Below are 20,633 nucleotides of genomic sequence, written 5' to 3'. Positions count from 1 at the left end.
GTGCTGGTGGCTTATCAAGCAACAAGTTCCGTAAATGGCCGTCGCAATAGGCTGTGACGCGTGCGTTAAACTGGACGGTGCTGTGATGCAGCCGTCGTTTGGATCGTCGCACCCATCTCCATGGCAGCAACGCAGCGAGTAGGCGAGCATATTCCCCACCCCTCAACACAGCCAGCGATCATCGAGCGGTAATCTGCTTGGCATTTGTGATTGTCATCGCACTTAAGCCAAACGAAGAGTAATTAAAATAAATTCTGCAAGTGGTATGTGCGGAATAAATGGCTATTCGCATCTTCTGCATTGTGCGTCGCCGAGAGTTCGCTGGAGTTTGGATGCCAGGTCCGTCGACTATCCCGATCTAGCGAACTAGAAGACTACTAGAAGAGGTGAAAAAAGTGCACGAAAAAACAAGTGGAAGATTTTGAAAGCTAATTTAAAAGGGTGTAATGTTTGATTTGACCCAATTTTTTCTCAATACATGGAAATTTGTTTTAGTTTGTGTGATGAGTGCAATAATCGAATTTTTATTAACGATCGGACACGCGACTTCTCCGACGAGTTAGCGAGCAGAAACCAAAATTTAAATTTGGCGCGTAAGCCAAATTTTTGTAAAGAAGTTCGATTATTGTGCAGTGTTTCGAATTTATGTTCGTTCTCTTGATGATTCCCCGACAAAACGAAGACAAAGTAAATGATAGGAAGAGGTTCAAGAGAAGACAATGTGAGACACCCACCACCTCCATGGACCGAGCCGAATGGAGAAGACTCTTATATACCGCACAGGCCACTTCGGCCTTAGTCTGAATAAATAATAATAGCTTTGAGAAGATGGAGGAAGCCTACATCAGTCGGAAAAGGAAAACTAAACGGATTGGACTAGTCATCAACTCGTCGAAGACAAAGTACATGATAGGAAGAGGCTCAAGACTTAAAGCTATGTCCATTTAGAATCTGGAATAATAAAATCATCTGTATCTCGGTAACAGATTGGCGTACAAATAAGGTTAATACAAATAAGGTTAAAACAAAGGTAATTTACTGTACTTTAAGGAAACAATTATGATACAAATCATTTCTTCTTGTTTCTAGTGAAAATTCGCACCTTCTTCTTTATTCCTCTCATCAAAAGTTGCACACCTCCGAAGTCAACTTCCTTGGCACATTTGTTCCACATTTTGGTCATCTGAGTCACGTACCGAGCTATTTTCCCCTTTTCTTAAGCTTCCGTTTCGTTACTGCCCAAAATATCTCGATGGGCCGGAGTTGTGGGCAGTTGCGTGGATTTATTTGTGGGCAGTTGTGTGGATATATTTTATCGATGAGATCTTCGTTATTATCGCGGTACCACTGGATGACTTCCCGGCTGTAGTGGCAACTCGCCAAATCTGGCCAAAACCTCACGGGACCTTTATGGGCTTTATAGAAGGTAGACCGCGGTTTTTGAGACATTCCTCCTTGTACAGCTTCGAGTCCATCGTCTTATTCGTCACAAACACTTAGGTCTTTGCTCCACAGCTGCATATCCCTTGCCAAAACCATCTGTTTTTTTTTGCAAGTTTGTCCAAAAAGCAAACTTAAACTTCGCAGGAACTACTCCTCGTGCCGTCGCCATGTAGACCCGACCAGTTAGTCATAACAAAATTTTATCACAATTATATCAATATGTGTTACAAATAACAAAACATGCAATAATTTTGTTATAAATTCTCTGCCAAAGATGGAGGAAAGATAATTTCATAATCGTCATAACATGCTTATAACATAATATGTTATATTTATCTATAGCGAAAAACAATTCCCGACATTTTTTGTAGATAGCAATTGGAAAAACGAAGGTACCACCTACAGTATAACTTGAACTTATATTCAAAGTAAAAACAGCTGGACAAAGTTAATTGCCTACATTATGGATTATCCTAATCTTTTCAAGAACATAATTTGTTATAGTATGTTTATTTTCACCCCTTTTTATGTAACACAACGAGTTATAATTTTGTTAAAAAAATAACATATTCAGTAATATTTTTGTTAGAACTAGAGGAGATTTTGTTACAATTTTTGTTATTTTAACTACTAATGGTACATGTTTTATAACAACCGCTGTTATAAAAAACTGCTGTAACATAATAACAAGGCCTGATATAAATCTGTTACTATCTACTGGTCGGGGAATTTTTGGCTAGGAAGCTGTGAAATTCATTTTGACGTAGGTTCCATCGTCGATGAGCAGGATTATCAACGTGTGTGTGTTTTTGATTTTTTTTTTCTCTCCTTTCGGCTTCCATCTGGAATAATTTTTGACTCGCCTCACGAAACATCGTGAAATTTATACCACAGCAAGTGGGCGCCTAGGTAGACAAACCGCAGTAAAAGAATTCCTGCAGCGGTCATTTTCCGTGCCGCTGCAATACAATAAATGATTCCGGATTCTAAATGGACATAGCTTTAAGAAAGGACAACTTAAGTCACCCACCACGAGTTTGCATCGGAGGTGACGAGGTGGTTCAAGAACTCGTGTTCTTGGTGACCTCCGAAAACGATACCAGCAGAGAAATTCAGAAACTCATGGCAGGAAATAGTACCTGTTTTGGACTCCGCAAGACGATCCGATCGAAGACAGGTCGCCGCCATACCAAACTGACTATCTACAAAACACTTATTATACCGATACTTCTTTACGGACACGAGACCTGGACGTTGCTCGTGGAGGACCATTCGTAGAGCCGCACCGATGTACAGAATCCCGGAGAACACACTTTGAAAAAGGCAAGCTCGTGGTACTGCGGAACTGAAACATCCAGGACGATCAACCGTCGTGATCAGGTCTTGGCTAAGCAAGAAAAAGACGTAATCAACAAAAGGATAATTGAGACGGCAAGAACGAGCTACCCGGTGGACTCAAGACGTCTGAAGGGAGAGTTTCCTGAAAACGTACGCACCCGGTCGAAAATGGCTTATAATTGTTGGCTTATAATTGTTTATAATTAACAGACGTCCCAACATTTCCCGAAGAAACCTGAGTGCTGTTTCGATACAGCGGTCCTGTGTAACGTAAAGCAAATTTCTGACCTGGTTTGAACAGGTGGACCAAAATATTTAACAGCTACAATTTTGAACATGGATGTATGTCAATTCGAATGTGCCATCAATAGAGTGTGTTTTTTTTTTCAAGAAACTGTCGAAAATATGTGCACACTATCGAAATAAGCTGTCATTCACTTTCGTTGTCGGTTATATGAAATAAACCCGGGACGCACCGAAATTTGCATTTTGGAAGACCCACATCCCCCCGTCACAGTCGAGCCATTACCGCCAGCGTTCAACAGTCGTCCTGGTCCTGCGTATGGGTGCGGAGAAAGGGTCTTCCAGCCCGCATTTCCAGGCAAGAATCCTTTTATCTGTGATCATTCACTACCTGTGCATCTCCCGTATCGAAGCACTTCCAAATCTTAAGCTCCGATAAAATGTGCTCGTAAGGATCACAAAACAACAACCAAATGGTCTGATAGTTAAATTGATATAAAAATGCACTACTAATTCAGCTTCTGACGATAGAAACTAACCTAAGAAGAATCACCAAAAATCAAAAGCAATGTAACCTAATCTAAGAGATTAGCTTTTTTTGTTAAAATCCTACCAGTTATACGTAGCAAGTAAAAACATGATGAAAGGAAACTTTTTGTGTAGTTTAACAGCGAAGGGCTCCAACAAGCCATCAAATCATGTCTTTCACGAATTAAAATTAAACTCCCATCCCTCTTAGAAATGCACACCCGTAGAAAACCAGATTAAAACGTCCCACATTGATTGTATCCTCTATTCACGTTTACAGTATATTAAGCACAGCTTCCGGTTTCAAGGCACTCTTTCAAAGATGATGATGTGTGAAACCCCTTACCTGAAGTTTTTAAACTAGTTTATAAATAAAATTTAAAAAATGAAAAAAGCTTAACTGCATAAATTGAAAGATTAAATCATGAAATAAAAACAACGACTAGAATAGTAGAAAATTGTCATAACAGGCTGAGCTATACATTGCATCCCATAATAATCAAAAGCTTAATAAAAGAATAAACTCGTGCATATTGCGAATTAAAGACATGTTGTATTAAAAATTAAATTTAAAATAGTTTTGAGATTGAGTACGTAACCTCAAAAGAAATAGGAAACCTGGAACGGACTTATTCACCTACATTCTACAGCCTTTACTGACTATAGACCATCAGCATCCAAACCCACTTTCGAGAAACAATTGAGTGCTACTCTCTGTTCCGAATCATGGACACCTAGCGCCGCCTGGTGGTGTAATTGCCGCCGAATGGGACGCCATGTTGGCGCAAACATCACTGCAGTCGGCGTTATATCTACGTGTGTAGATACTCACTAGGTGTCAACACTTTTCCACATTTATGTAGGAAGCAAACTTTTAACTTAACATCATACGTTTTCCCCATCAGTCACTATCAACAACTAGAAAGCAGCACGAAACTTTTACGGTTTTAACAAATGGAAGATATAGACAGAAAGAACACTGATCTTAATGATAAAAAATGCAATTATACACTATATAATGAGAAGAAAATAGAAAGGAAAAACGTAGATGAAAATAAGAAATTCTTTACAAGCTAGCTTTAAGGTGAAACAGTTTATCCTGCGAAACAAAAAGAATGAATTAACCAAATGTTGTTGGCAGTTATTACATTGCATAATAGGAAAACCTCCACGTTTTAACGAATCTTATTACATAATACAGTTCTAGATGCATCACTTAAGATTATAGAACAGTTAAAAAACAGAAAATAAGACCGAAAACAGGAGCTAGCATATAGAACCAGATACACATATGAAATTACTCATTAACTCTTTTTGACTTACAAGAATCTGAACGGTTTTCTTAGCTAAATGTCGCGCCCTAAAATTCAACGTAACCAATCCAACCACACACGAATATTACAGGTAAAAACCACGTCTGAGACTGTTCTCCGTCGAAGATGTGCTCCTTGTCAAGGCGTTCCAGCTACTATCGAAACATTACATTGTGTATCTAAATCTTTCTACTAAGACGATTGATTGACTAATAAAATGGAAGCAAAAATATACTGTTTAGAAGTCGTTGATATGCGAAACCAAATTTTGCTCAGTGGGGTTTGAAAGGGAGTAGTTAGCTGATGTGGCGCGACTAATCAATTAATCCGAAATTTCCTTGTCGACTGTGCGGTGATTTGTATAGGAACAGCAAACCTGTGAGTATCAGGAACGCATCATACTTTACACTGTAAAGACAATTCAAAATTTGAACAGCTCGAATGCAAAGGGAAAGTTGTATCTGCCTTTTTATTCCGTAGAGCTCCATAGCTCTTCCCATCCGGAAGATGCTCCCAGTCGAACCATTCCTCGAGCACGACGACACGCCACATCGTCACTGACGCCAAATGCCCGGGTGAGAAGCTGAAATTTCCTTATCCCAAATCCTAAGCCCCGTCCATCCTTGAACATTGTAAACTAACTTCGAGTCACCACGAGTACGCTGGCTCCTTCCCCTCTCTTATTAACTGTATAATAAAATGATATTGATTGTATATATCACAAAGAACCATGGCTCCGTAAAGTGTTATACATGCCTGAGCATACCAAATAAACGAACTTGGAAAAAAAAGGGAGAATTAAATGTGTTCACTCTTATTCAAACATAACTATATTTGTTTTGAGACATCAATAGCTAGACGTAATAGCGAGCAGAGCTTCTGAACTACGAACCAAATGTAGTAAGAGAGCCTGCTTTGAGCTCTGTAGAATGGGCTATACTACTCCATGGGGAATACATACAGGATAGGATGGCTAGGACCTGAGAAATCCCCGGAGATGTAAGCCAGGATCGTTGAAGGTTTGTTCCCGAAGCATGACTCATCGGACTGGCCCGCCACACCGTACGAGTCAGTGAACGTAGTGCCACTAGTGACTAACGATGAGCTTATCGCCGTTGCAAGAAAACTTAAGCTAAACAAGGCACCAGAGCCGGATTGTAGTCTCAACCTGGTGCTTGAACACGCATTCTTGCCGCTCTAGATATGTTCAGGAGCTGCACGTTGCCTGGGCGAAGGAAACATCCCTGATCGTTGGAAACGGCAGAAGTTGGTGCTATTGCCTAAGCCTGGGGAAATCCCCGGGAGAGCCTTCGGCATGCAGACCAATTTGCCTACTCGACACAACTGGTAAGTTGTTAGAGAGGGTGATCCTGAATAGATTGACGGCCTATACGGAGTGTGCTGGTGGCTTATCAAGCAACAAGTTCCGTAAATGGCCGTCGCAATAGGCTGTGACGCGTGCGTTAAACTGGACGGTGCTGTGATGCAGCCGTCGTTTGGATCGTCGCACCCATCTCCATGGCAGCAACGCAGCGAGTAGGCGAGCATATTCCCCACCCCTCAACACAGCCAGCGATCATCGAGCGGTAATCTGCTTGGCATTTGTGATTGTCATCGCACTTAAGCCAAATGAAGAGTAATTAAAATAAATTCTGCAAGTGGTATGTGCGGAATAAATGGCTATTCGCATCTTCTGGATTGTGCGTCGCCGAGAGTTCGCTGGAGTTTGGATGCCAGGTCCGTCGACTATCCCGATCTAGCGAACTAGAAGACTACTAGAAGAGGTGAAAAAAGTGCACGAAGAAACAAGTGGAAGATTTTGAAAGCTAATTTAAAAGGGTGTAATGTTTGATTTGATCCAATTTTTTCTCAATACATGGAAATTTGTTTTAGTTTGTGTGATGAGTGCAATAATCGAATTTTTATTAACGATCGGACACGCGACTTCTCCGACGAGTTAGCGAGCAGAAACCAAAATTTAAATTTGGCGCGTAAGCCAAATTTTTGTAAAGAAGTTCGATTATTGTGCAGTGTTTCGAATTTATGTTCGTTCTCTTGATGACTCCCCCGACAAAACGAAGACAAAGTAAATGATAGGAAGGGGTTCAAGAGAAGACAATGTGAGCCACCCACCACCTCCATGGACCGAGCCGAATGGAGAAGACTCTTATATACTGCACAAGCCACTTCGGCCTTAGTCTGAATAAATAATAATAGCTTTGAGAAGATGGAGGAAGCCTACATCAGTCGGAAAAGGAAAACTAAACGGATTGGACTAGTCATCAACTCGTCGAAGACGAAGTACATGATAGGAAGAGGCTCAAGACTTAAAGCTATGTCCATTTAGAATCTGGAATAATAAAATCATCTGTATCTCGGTAACGGATTGGCGTACAAATAAGGTTAAAACAAAGGTAATTTACTGTACTTTAAGGAAACAATTATGATACAAATAATTTCTTCTTGTTTCTAGTGAAAATTCGCACCTTCTTTATTCCTCTCATCAAAAGTTGCACACCTCCGAAGTCAACTTCCTTGGCACATTTGTTCCACATTTTGGTCATCTGAGTCACGTCCCGAGCTATTTTCCCCTTTTCTTAAGCTTCCGTTTCGTTACTGCCCAAAATATCTCGATGGGCCGGAGTTGTGGATTTATTTGTGGGCAGTTGCGTGGATATATTTTATCGATGAAATCTTCGTTATTATCGCGGTACCACTGGATGACTTCCCGGCGGTAGTGGCAACTCGCCAAATCTGGCCAAAACTTCACGAGACCTTTATGGGCTTTATATAAGGTAGACCGCGGTTTTGAGACATTCCTCCTTGTACAGCTTCGAGTCCATCGTCTTATTCGTCACAAACACTTAGGTCTTTGCTCCACAGCTGCATATCCCTTACCAAAATCATCTGTTTTTTTTTGCAAGTTTGTCCAAAAAGCAAACTTAAACTTCGCAGGAACTACTCCTCGTGCCGTCGCCATGTAGACCCGACCAGTTAGTCATAACAAAATTTTATCACAATTATATCAATATGTGTTACAAATAACAAAACATGCAATAATTTTGTTATAAATTCTCTGCCAAAGATGGAGGAAAGATAATTTCATAATCGTCATAACATGCTTATAACATAATGTGTTATGTTTATTTCTAGCGAAAAAAAATTGCCTACATTTTTGGTAGATAGCAATTGGAAAAAAACGAAGGTACCACCTACAGTATAACTTGAACTTATATTCAAAGTAAAAACAGCTGGACAAAGTTAATTGCCTACATTATGGATTATCCTAATCTTTTCAAGAACATAATTTGTTATAGTATAAGCTATTTTCACCCCTTTTTATGTAACACAACGAGTTATAATTTTGTTAAAAAAATAACATATTCAGTAATATTTTTGTTAGAACTAGAGGAGATTTTGTTACAATTTTTGTTATTTTAACTACTAATGGTACATGTTTTATAACAACCGCTGTTATAAAAAACTGCTGTAACATAATAACAAGGCCTGATATAAATCTGTTACTATCTACTGGTCGGGGAATTTTTGGCTAGGAAGCTGTGAAATTCATTTTGACGTAGGTTCCATCGTCGAGGAGCAGGATTATCAACGTGTGTGTGTTTTTGATTTTTTTTTTCTCTCCTTTCGGCTTCCATCTGGAATAATTTTTGACTCGCCTCACGAAACATCGTGAAATTTATACCACAGCAAGTGGGCGCCTAGGTAGACAAACCGCAGTAAAAGAATTCCTGCAGCGGTCATTTTCCGTGCCGCTGCAATACAATAAATGATTCCGGATTCTAAATGGACATAGCTTTAAGAAAGGACAACTTAAGTCACCCACCACGAGTTTGCATCGGAGGTGACGAGGTGGTTCAAGAACTCGTGTTCTTGGTGACCTCCGAAAACGATACCAGCAGAGAAATTCAGAAACTCATGGCAGGAAATAGTACCTGTTTTGGACTCCGCAAGACGATCCGATCGAAGACAGGTCGCCGCCATACCAAACTGACTATCTACAAAACACTTATTATACCGATACTTCTTTACGGACACGAGACCTGGACGTTGCTCGTGGAGGACCATTCGTAGAGCCGCACCGATGTACAGAATCCCGGAGAACACACTTTGAAAAAGGCAAGCTCGTGGTACTGCGGAACTGAAACATCCAGGACGATCAACCGTCGTGATCAGGTCTTGGCTAAGCAAGAAAAAGACGTAATCAACAAAAGGATAATTGAGACGGCAAGAACGAGCTACCTCGTGGGCTCAAGACGTCTGAAGGGAGAGTTTCCTGAAAACGTACGCACCCGGTCGAAAATGGCTTATAATTGTTTTAAAACAGGCGTCCCAACATTTCCCGAAGAAACCTGAGTGCTGTTTCGATACAGCGGTCCTGTGTAACGTAAAGCAAATTTCTGACCTGGTTTGAACAGGTGGACCAAAATATTTAACAGCTACAATTTTGAACATGGATGTATGTCAATTCGAATGTGCCATCAATAGAGTGTGTTTTTTTTTTCAAGAAACTGTCGAAAATATGTGCACACTATCGAAATAAGCTGTCATTCACTTTCGTTGTCGGTTATATGAAATAAACCCGGGACGCACCGAAATTTGCATTTTGGAAGACCCACATCCCCCCGTCACAGTCGAGCCATTACCGCCAGCGTTCAACAGTCGTCCTGGTCCTGCGTATGGGTGCGGAGAAAGGGTCTTCCAGCCCGCATTTCCAGGCAAGAATCCTTTTATCTGTGATCATTCACTACCTGATGAAGCTGTCATTTCCAGTCTATTGGCTTTGAACCAGTCTCTCTATCATCGATTATCTCCGGGATTCAAGCCTGCCAGCCGTAAGGAAACCCCTGGACCCCCCATCACAGTCGTGCATTCCCAGCCAGCGAGCAACAGTCATCCCGGCCCTGTGTATGGGTGTGGCGAAGGGGTCTTCCAAAATCCGAATGCAGGCAAGTACACATCAACAATGAACAATTCGCCCCCTCACTCGCCCTCCGTTCTCAGAACATTGTCATCGAATTCATCACGAGGATTGCGTGTTTTTTACCAAAACGCCCGAGGACTTTTGACCAAACTGGACGACGTTTATCTCGCCGTACTCGATGGCGAATATGATGTATACGTTGGACGATAGGATTAATTCAGTTCAGTTATTCGGTGATTCCTTTAGCGTTTACCGAGTCGACCGAAGCCCTTATAACAGTAATCGTTCACGCGGCGGCGACGTCTTAGTTGCTGTGTCTAATGCGCTTACTTCCAGTCAGATTGCTGTTGGACGTTTCATTTCAATCGAAGCTCTTTGGGTTAAAGTGAGCCTTACCACACGGAGCGTGGTCATTGGGGTAATGTACATTCCTCCAGATAGACGTCACGATTGCAACATAATGCAAGAACACCTAGATGCAACTGAATATGCATCCTCCTTGACCGACTTGATGGATGTACTTCTCCTGTTAGGTAATTTCAATCAACCCGGTCTTATTTGGTCACCTGCTGGCCACAGGTATGCGTTCCCTGATCCGCTGAATTCGACAACTACACCGGCCAGCCGCCTACTCCTAGATGGCACTGCTTTTCTCGGACTAAGCCAGATCAATTTAATATCCAATTTCCAATCGCGCTTCCTCGATTTGGTGTTCGTAAGCGAAAATTCGCTTCCTGACTGTGCGGTCCATGAAGCACCTGATGCTATCGTTCCTCTTGATATTTATCATCCCGCATTAGAGATATCTGTCGCTAATAACCAACTAGTTAGGTTTGACAACAGCTCTGAAGTCGATTGCTTGAATTTTCGTAAGACTGACTTCCAACTGCTCCGTCTCAGCTTGTCGAGATTCGACTGGAACGTTTTGAATGACTTGGACATCGATTCAGCAGCTAGCCATTTTAATTGCTTTTTACGAGATTGTGTGTCTGCATGTGTACCGAAGCGAAAACCTCCAAGAAAGCCACCATGGACTAATGCTGCTCTACGTAATCTCAAACAGGCACGCGCTAGAGCACTCCGTGCTCTTACTAATCGTCGTTGTGCTATAACCAAAAGAAACTTCACTTTCGCTAGCAATTGTTATCGCCGCTTTAACATGCAACTTTACAAGCATAATGTGTGTCGCACGCAGCAGAGTCTTCGACGTACACCGGAGTGTTTTCACTGGAGTGTATTTTCAGTGCGCGCGCTCCTTCGGCTCTGGTGTGCATTTTTTCAATAGTTTGACATGACATTTAGAAAATTCAAATATCCCTCTATTAGTTGCCATTACTTAGTTAAGACTATAAAATCGTTTAGATAGAGTAAAATCAAAGAGAAGATTTTTTTGCACTGAGTGTAGCAGGGTTGGTTCGCTCTGAGGAGTATTCAAGAGAATGTGTAAAAACTTCTCTTTTCTCGATCTGTTTTCCGAGTGTATTGTGCAGAAATACACTTTATCTTTGCACGGAGGAGCGTGCGTAGTATCCACTCTTCGTCGCACAAGTCCACAAGTGTAAAGAGTACAGGAAAATGGTAATTTGCTGTTTACCAAAATGCATACATTTAGGCTATATTCTAAATCTTCCATGTAAATACGCTGCTGTGAGCGCCTAAACATAGACCATTTTGTACACAATATCAAAACACACGCGACCGAAAATATTCTCACTCTTTATCGATCATGTTTCTCTTGGCTTCAATCACACGTACGTGTGAACGCTCTCGAGTGTGAATCAATACACTTCTCTTTATTTGTAAAATCTCTACACATTTCAAGACGAAGTGTGAGAAATGACCAACCCTGGAGTGTAGGACAACACTGCCGTTGACTATTAAAAGGTTATGGGCACCATTATGCGAGAGTCGACACACGGAATACCACAGTTCGATGGTGGACCAGGATTCCAGAACTGGAGTTACAGAGTGAAGATGTTCCTGGATTCAGCCGGTGCGGTGTGTTGAACACTGTAACAGAAAACGCTCCGACGACTGTTGCTGAGAAGGCGAAGTTTGACGATGCGGATAGAAAAGCTAAGGCCCATATTGTAAGTTTCTTGGCAAACGAAGTACTGGAAGTGGTATGCGAGAAGACCTCAGCAAAAGAGATGTGGAAGGCGCTTGAAAATACATTCGCGAAAAAGTCTATTGACACTCAGAATTAACTCCGGAAGCAGTTAAACCGATTGAAGCTAGAAGAAGGGAAATCCATGCGAGCCCATTTATTAGTTTTCGAAGATCTCATCAGGCAGTTGAAGACCGCAGGTGCAAAGATCGATGAAGCAGATGCAGTAATCTCTTTATTTAAAACTCTTCCGGATTCATATGACCCATTAGTAACAGCTTTAGAAAATCTCGCTGAGGAAGATCTTACCCTGGAAATGGTCAAGCAACGTTTATTGGCGGAGGAAATGAAGCAAACCGAGCGTCAGGAAGATGGTGGAAAGACTAGCACAGCAGCGTTCGTTTGTCAAGCTCAAGTATGATCCCAAGAAGTTTCAGGAAAATGTCACAGATGCGGAAAGCGTGGACATTTCAAGAGAGACTGCATGTCAAAACGGGACAATGAAGCAAATGTTGCAACAAAGAACGCAGTGGTTTTTATGGCAGATCGTTCAAATACGAAAGCTAGTGCAAGCAAGATAATTTTCAAGCTTGATTCTGGTGCGAGTGACCATCTGGTGAACCGGCAAGACGTGTTTTCGATGTATAAGGAACTGAGGCAAGTAGTGATCATCAACGTGGCTAAAGACGGAGAAACAGCAATCGAGGAACACCCCTTCGCATGGAAGACGTACTTCTGGTCACGGAGCTACGAGACAATCTCATGTCGGTCAAGAAGCTTGCTAATGCAGGTGTGGACGTGATGTTTTCCGGTCTCAAGAAAGAAGGGCAAGTGATAGCAATCGCGAAGATGAAAGGTAGACTGTACGAACTTGAAGTAGATTTGACGAAATCTTCTGCGAACGTCTGCGCATCAAGTTCGAACAATTTGTGGCATCGGAGATTAGGACACCTGAGCCAACAAGGCATGGAAGTGATGATACGCAATGATCTGGTGAAGGGCATTGACTACAAACCAGAAAAGTTAAGTTTCTGTGACGTGTGTGTTCAAGCGAAGCAGTGTCGTGATCCATTCAATAGAACTCGTGAACGAGCAACAAGACCCTTAGAGCGAATTCATTCAGACGTCTGTGGGCCGGTGCATCCGCCGGCGTATGATGGTTCAAGATATTTCATCTCGTTTACTGATGACCATACGCACTTCGCCGTGATATACCTGTTGAAGAAGAAGAGTGAAGTCTGCACGAAGTTTCGAGAGTACGAGGCGATGGTATCAAATACGTTCGGGATGAAGATATTGAAGTTGAGAATCTATCAAGGGTGTGAGTATCTGTCGAATGTCCAGAAACAATATTATGTGAGGGAAGGAATTCAACTTGAGACGACTGTGGCGTATACACCCCAACAAAATGGGGTTGCTGAACGGTTCAACCGAACCGTTGTGGAGAAGATACGAGCTATGCTGTTTGAATCCAAGGTACCGAAATACATGTGGTCGGAGGCAGCATTGACGGCAGTTTATCTTATCAACCGAAGTCCAACCGCTGCTCTTCCGAAGTCTATACTGCCGTTCTACGCATAATTGTTCCATGTGTGAGAAACTGAAATAATCAAGAAAGGAACCACCTATCAAGTTGCGCGTCTTACCTGTCCGCCGGTGTGCAGTTGAAAGTGACAGATTGACTCGCTGCCAGGGTGAGCCTGCTGCGATGGCAGCAAAGGTTAGCGCCGACCACACAGTAGCGAGTAGCGGATGTTAAGCTCGCTGTGCACCATAATGTAAAGGCTCTTTCACACCCACACACCATGTACATAGGAAATCCCAGCAAACATGGGACAAATATGCGTATGACGGCAGTATATGTCCTGCAGAATGCTGGTACAAGCAGAAACCATCCATTGAGAAGCTTAGAGTTTTTGACTGCAAAGCATATGTCTGAATCCCAAGCCAGTAAAGAGGAAAACTGGACCCCAAAGGTCGTGAGACTATTATGATCGGGTACGCAGCAAATGGTTACCGTTTATGGGACAAGTCATCAAGACGAATGATTATCGCTCGTGACGTCAAATTCGATGAAACTTGCTTTCCGTACAGCGTAAATATCGAAGATAAACCTGATGCTCCTCTAGCAATTCTACTACTCGATGAGCAAGAGGGGGAGAAGTCTCAGATAAACGTGTCAATTACAAATGACGAAATCAATGAAGTAGAAATGGACGAAGGTGTTCCTGAAAATAATGAAACTAGTGTTACGAACAATGATGAGTTTCACATAGAAGCACATTTTGATCCTGAAACAAATGAGTCTACACCAGGCGCGCTCCCTTCACAACCAGAACAGCATGAGCCCGACGCAGTGCTGAGGCGCAGTGAACGGGAGCGCAAGCTCCCTGTTAAGTTGTTAAACTTCTTTACTGACTATAGAGCTACTTCTGCTGGTTCATTGTTCACAGACCCACCCGAATGCTATTCTGAAATTTCTCAAAGAGACGACCGGGAACATTGGTTGAAAGCAATTCAGGATGAATGGAAATCCATGGATGTCAACGGAGTATGGAAGATCGTTACCAGTCCTGCTGGAATCCGATGCTTAAAATCAAAATGGGTGTTTTGTATCAAAAAAGATGGAAATGGCCCTGGAAATTATTTTGATAAAACCAGGCTTCGGATTTCTCACTCACTCACGCGACAACAGATCGATCCACCATCCATTTTATCCGGATAAATTACAGTGCGATAAACTCCGGCACAAGCGATGGTGCGAAAAATTGTTATCCCTCTTCCCATGTTTCGTGAAAATCAAAATGCTGCTTACTTTGCTTCTCCGAACTGATTGCATACGACGATGCGCCACGATAAGTAGTAGGTTCAAGACAGCAGTTTTTCTATTTGCTTTCAATCGGTTCGTGTGGTGGCGTGGTTATAGTGGGCGCTCTATACATTTTAAAATTGTTTTGGGTTCGAATCCCGTCGCGGACCTACATTTTTGTGAATATGCTTTTAAAACTTATCTGGAGAAGTGGCGAGATGGAGAATTTGGAGGCCCAAAATTAAATTATCCGGCAAGCCGCCGCTCGCGAGTTTATCGCCCGTCTTTCTATCCGGATAAAATATTGTGTGAGAACACTTGCTCAAAGGAGAATTTGGAAAAATTGCACTCCGCTGTTGGGATCAATCCTGGGTTTTTATTCATATGAGTGAGAATTCCGAAGCCTGGATAAAACTTATGCTCCTGTTGCCAAGCTTCCGACGATAAGAACAGTTCTTGCGGTCGGAGTCCATCGAAATTTTTATTTTCATCAAATGGATGTTAAGACCGCTTTCCTACACGGGGACCTGAAGGAAGACATCTTTATGCAAATTCCAGATGGTGTACGGGCTGGAAAAGGTCAAGTTTGCAAACATTTGAAGTCGCTTTAGGGACTTAAGCAGTCCCCCCGTTGCTGGAACGAGAAGTTCAATAAAGAATTAATCACGATAGGATTCACCAGATCAAAGCATGATTACTGTTTATATACTAGATGCAACGAAGGTGATGAAGTTTATCTTATCCTCTATGTGGACGATTTGCTGATAGCAGGAAGAAGGCTTGATACCGTGAAAACTCTACTATTTTCGACATGACTGATTGTGGAGAAATTAATCACTTCCTTGGCATGAAATTAGAATTCAACCGACAATCTGGTGTGCTCAAGCTTTCACAGAAAACACAAGTGAATAAAATTCTGTATCGTTTCGGGATGAAACTTTCGGGATCGTTTCGGGATCCTTAAATGTTAGCCGGTATTAGGCTAAATATCATGTGCTGTCTTCTTCAAATGTTCGCATTTGCCCGGTATAAGACAAATTGCGATGTTTTGCCTTCTTTAAATATTTGCATTTGCCCGGTATAAGGCAAAGTGTGTTGTTTTGCTTTCTTCGAATGTTTGCATTTGCCCGGTATAACGAAAAATCTGTTATTTCGTTTTCTTTAAATGTTTGCATTTGCCCGGTATAAGGCAAAGTGTGTTGTTTCGCATTCTTTACATACCGTCATCGGGGTGACAATGGGTCAAATGGGGGTGAGAATGGGTCACTGTTTCAACCTCTTAGAATGCCTGTAGATTGGATGGAATGCATCTGAGGGCAAGAAGATTAAAATATAAGAGACCTTTTCAAACGATTTTGCTCTTCGACCTCCTGACTGCCGGTGAAAGCGATGACCCATTCTCACCCATTGTCCACCCCCGGTGCGGTGGCGGTAGTCTTATTTGCAAATATGTTTTGCTTAAAAACATATTTTTTGTTGGGATTTGAATTTATATGAGTCTGGTGTAAACTCAATGATTCAACATAATAATTAGGTGAATTTTGAGGCTTCACAAAGCTAAAGAACACATTATTGAACTACTTGTAACATTAGTAAAATTAAACCTGCAAATTGGTATTGACCGCGAAAAGTTTCACCGCGGAATAGTACTAACCGCGGAATGGTATACCGCCAAATAATATAAACCGCGAAATGTTATACCGCGATATGATACTGAACGCGAACTGGTACACCGCGAAATGGTTAACCGCGGAATGTTTTACCGCGAAATGTCGTACAATCGTTTGAAACGAATCATTCGTTACTTGAAAGGAACTTCTGATGTATGCCTGCACTTCAAAAAAGAAAATTCGACTGTTCCCCTGGAAGGATTCACCGATTCCAACTGGGCATATGACACTGAAGATTGAAAATCAGTAAGCGGATACATTTTTAAGGTTTTTGGATCAACAGTATCATGGTCAAGCAAAAAACAAACAACGGTGGCCATATCGTCAAGTGAGGCAGAGTACCACTGAGGAATGACACCAATTTGGAAACCAAACGAAGTAAGCTTATAGATGTCAAGCACCATTTTATACGGGACAATATTGCAACTGGTCGTATTAAGATTGCTCCAATAGAGACACAAGATCAAGTGGCCGACATCTTTACGAAGGCTTCAGATTCCACCCGGTTCCAGATGCTCAGAAAAACACTTGGACTATTCGAGAGAGAAGAAATATCGAATGGACGATTGAGAGGGGGTGTAAGCGTGCTAGCAAAGTAGGCAATCGCCACTAACGCCCAAACTGGTTATGCCCTTGGTGACCGGACACTGTTATTTTTTCCTAACAATAACTCCAACATCAAACCTTGAGTCGTACAGACGTATTTCAATAAATCTGTTAGTTTTGTTCACTTGTTAAACTGCCTTCGTTATTCGAGCCGTTGACTATAAAAAGCAATCACCACCAAGATTTCATTTCATGTCAGTTTTATCTAAAAAATGTTGTGACCTACTCACCGCAGCTTATGAAGCTTTCTCATCAAAAACGACGTACATACCGATGCTCCATTTCAACCACTGCAACGATTATTGAAGGATGCTTTTCTTTCATCACACCAAACTCCTGGTCATTTATACGGTCCAACTTTATTTTTTATTCTAGCTCAGCATTCATCCAGGCTTCAACGGTTCACTTAAATTTTCTGGTTTTTCTTCTTCCCTTCTTACCGGACGGATCATCATCATCGTCATCAATTCCGGCGCCAGATTTTGTTTTCGCCTGATGATCCCACTCGGCCTTCAATTCCTGCAGCATTGACGGCGTCAGCAAACCCTGGGCCAACAGTCGCTCGGTAAGTTTCCCCCGAGGCACGTTTTCGCGATAGTACTTGCTCTTCTTCTGTCGCATCACGAACGAGTCCTCGTCCGGGGTGTTGGTGGACACAGCCGTTTCCGAGTTCTTCAGCAGTTTGGTGATCTGGAACACACCCTGCTGGATAATGTCGTCCAGTTCTCTTTGGATGTCGCGTACCAGTTTTTCGTCAGGGAACAGATCCGGGAAACGATAGCTCAACCACAGATACAGATCCAGAACGTCGAAGACGGCTTCCAAATGGACGAGGTCAATTATCGTCCGAGGCAGTTGGAATGGCCAGCCACACTGGTTGCACAGCCAATCGAAGGTTATTGGCTCGTTTTTGCTGTAGCGTCTGGCGTACTTCAAGAACATGGAGCATACGAATGGCATTTGGCGGTTGATCGGAGCACAGCAGAAGATGTATCGAGCGCGAAGAGGAAGTGGGACGTGTTGAATGGTTTCAGCTAGGAATTTGAAATCGTCCGTATTGCACATAAAATAGAGGGAGTCGTCTACCGTGCTGAGCGATATGAAAATTTCCATCAGATTGCTTAGGGTAGCATTTGGGAGATGGTAGGCGTAAAGTTCAATCATATCTGCTGTGGGATGAAGACCGGCTTGCGTCAAAGGTTCAGGTGTTTGACTCAAAATGTTCCTCAAAGTTGGAAGATCCTCCGGTTTGTACGTTGTCACGAATCCTTCCTCCCACTTCATGCCATATCGACCGGCTCTACCGGCGATTTGTAACGCTTGCGACACTGAAATTGTATCCATTTCCTTTTCCCCTTTCTGGTTTACATTTGGTTTGATGATCGAGTAAAAAATCACTCTTCGAATGCTTAAGTTTAGGCCCATGCCGATGGCGTCGGTTGCCACCAAAACTTTACAACTATTCTCCGGATCATTGAATTTCGCTGCCTGTGCCAGTTTCGTCCCTGGAGGTAAACCGCCGTAGATAACAGCCACTTCTTTACCACGTGCTTCGATTTCTCTGGACACCGAGTAGATATCGTTTTTGCTGAAGCATACGATACAGTCCCCGGCCATGACGTTATCCAGCGTCTGGAGGGCTTGATCTTCTATGTGCAAAGCTGTCAGTCGTTTGTAGTTTCGAACTTCTATTGCCTCATGTGTGGTATCGCACATTTTCTGCAAAAGATCTATCGTTCCTGGCTCACCGCACACGTGAATTTCCTCGGCCATGAGACCCAAAAGAGCACGCGTCCATGCCCAACCTCGACCAACGTCCTTCAGCAGTTGAATTTCGTCGATCACAGCGACTTCATCTACGATAAAAATGAAAAAAAAAACTATTGCTTATTGTCTTTCTCTTGAACACTGTTCATATACCGAAGGTGGTCTTATTTCATACTTGCTCTGTATTATTGAATTTTATCAATTGTACACCTAATAAAATCTTTTATTTTCTTACATATGATATGATATACCACGCTTTGTAAGTTAAGTAAAATATAGAATTAATTGTCCTTGATGTCCGATACTTACATGGCGTGGTGATTGACGTCATCTCCACTGTACACGCGACATGCTTAGAAGGATTCCCGTTTGGATCCGCGAATTTTCTCTCCTCTCCCGTTACCAAATCGCAAGGCGTTCCACGTTGATTACTTTTGTTGTAGACCTCACTGGCCAGCAGTTTCAGCGGTCCGCAATAGACACCCGATTTGGCGGATAAAAACCGTTCCATCGCATGGTAAGTTTTCCCGGAATTCGTAGGTCCCGAATGGAATATTATTCTCCTATTGATTCCCCGCGCACTTGGGTACCAATTTGCCGGTTGCCGCAAATCAGAAATTTTCTTCAAATCGTCCATGCATTCCAAGTGGGGGAAAATTTGCTTCACATGCCGGAGAAAGTACGGGAAAATATCATCCACATGCCCGGCACCCTGCAGAATGTCGCTCAGCACAACATGTAAATCCGCTGGCAAGGCATCCGTTTCCATACAATACCTTCGGAAACTGGTGAACGCTTGCTGCTGCAAATTCGAGTCGATTCCATTTTCCAAACATAAGAACCGGATTTCCTTCCGGTTACTGAACTTCAAAATAACTTTCAGCATTTCGGCCTTATCCAGTGTGCCTCCGGTCAACTCAGCGCCCACATTGATGTCATCCGGGTTTGGGCGGATTGGAACCGGAGTAAACAAGCGTCCACTGTCATCTTTCTTGCCGCGTGACGCTACCCACAACGGAACTACGGTGGGACGACTTTGAAGAAGCCGGGTCGAGTTCAGAATCGCAAAACCACGAAGCGACAAGCGCTGGCTGAATTTGATCATATTTGGCCAAGGACACAACCAAAATAATCACATCACTAGAAACTCCTGTAAATTGGCTACCTCTTTGTGCTAAATTTAAGCACGATTTTATAATATTACGACTAATTTGTTTGAACTTTGCTCAATTAGCTGTTCCGAAAAACGAAAACACCATCAGAAACCGTTCTGATTACGCGAACAACGAATTCACCGACTAGAACATCAGCGCACGTGCACTGACATTTTCATTTTTAAAGCAATGTCAAATTCTTGCCCTTCAGTATCGCCTGTATAAGGTCTGAACATATTGCCCGTTGCATCAATTTTTAGACTCTGGTGCAACTTCGTTTTGCTTTGAATTTTCAGCGTACACACCAATACATTCAAGCTATCTTTGTAATTGTTTTTTTGTTGTTGTTATTCATTGGACACACGTGTTTTGTTTACTTGGACAAACAGCAAACAGTGTTAATTCATTTGTGTGTCTGACACGGGGAAATTATTCACGCAAATCATTTTCGCGCAGGTGTCTAATAAGGCGGAATCTGCGCAATAATGACAACGGAAACATGTTCTGCAGAACGGCAACGGAAAGCGGTTGTCAAATGAAATTTATTTTATTTATTTAGAGCATGATTACCGGTGGTGAGTTTAAGCCGTTTGGCAGCGCAGTATCATTATACTAATGACACACTGGTGGTACAAGTACCATGGTACAAGAATCTTGAAATGAGTACCATACCAATTATTGTCTTTATTAAAGATAGTCTTGGAATAATTTTC

At 42.3% G+C, this 20,633-nt stretch overlaps 1 protein-coding gene across 1 annotated transcript; it reads right to left on the bottom strand.

Annotated features, from left to right (window-relative positions):
* Positions 1-17,339: 17,339 nt before the first annotated feature.
* On the bottom strand, positions 17,340-20,093 carry LOC134204973 (ATP-dependent RNA helicase SUV3 homolog, mitochondrial-like). The gene is made up of 2 exons (XM_062679806.1): positions 19,076-20,093; positions 17,340-18,855 (listed from the first exon to the last, which is right to left on the bottom strand). The coding sequence occupies exons 1-2, from the start codon at positions 19,869-19,871 to the stop codon at positions 17,402-17,404; spliced, it is 2,250 nt and encodes a 749-aa protein (XP_062535790.1). The 5' UTR covers positions 19,872-20,093; the 3' UTR covers positions 17,340-17,401.
* Positions 20,094-20,633: the final 540 nt, after the last annotated feature.

The sequence above is a fragment of the Armigeres subalbatus genome, chromosome 1 (genome assembly GCF_024139115.2).
Source record: "Armigeres subalbatus isolate Guangzhou_Male chromosome 1, GZ_Asu_2, whole genome shotgun sequence".
NCBI lineage: Eukaryota > Metazoa > Arthropoda > Insecta > Diptera > Culicidae > Armigeres > Armigeres subalbatus.
Note: the sequence above shows the minus strand (reverse complement) of the source record. Positions and strands in the feature narration are given on the sequence as shown.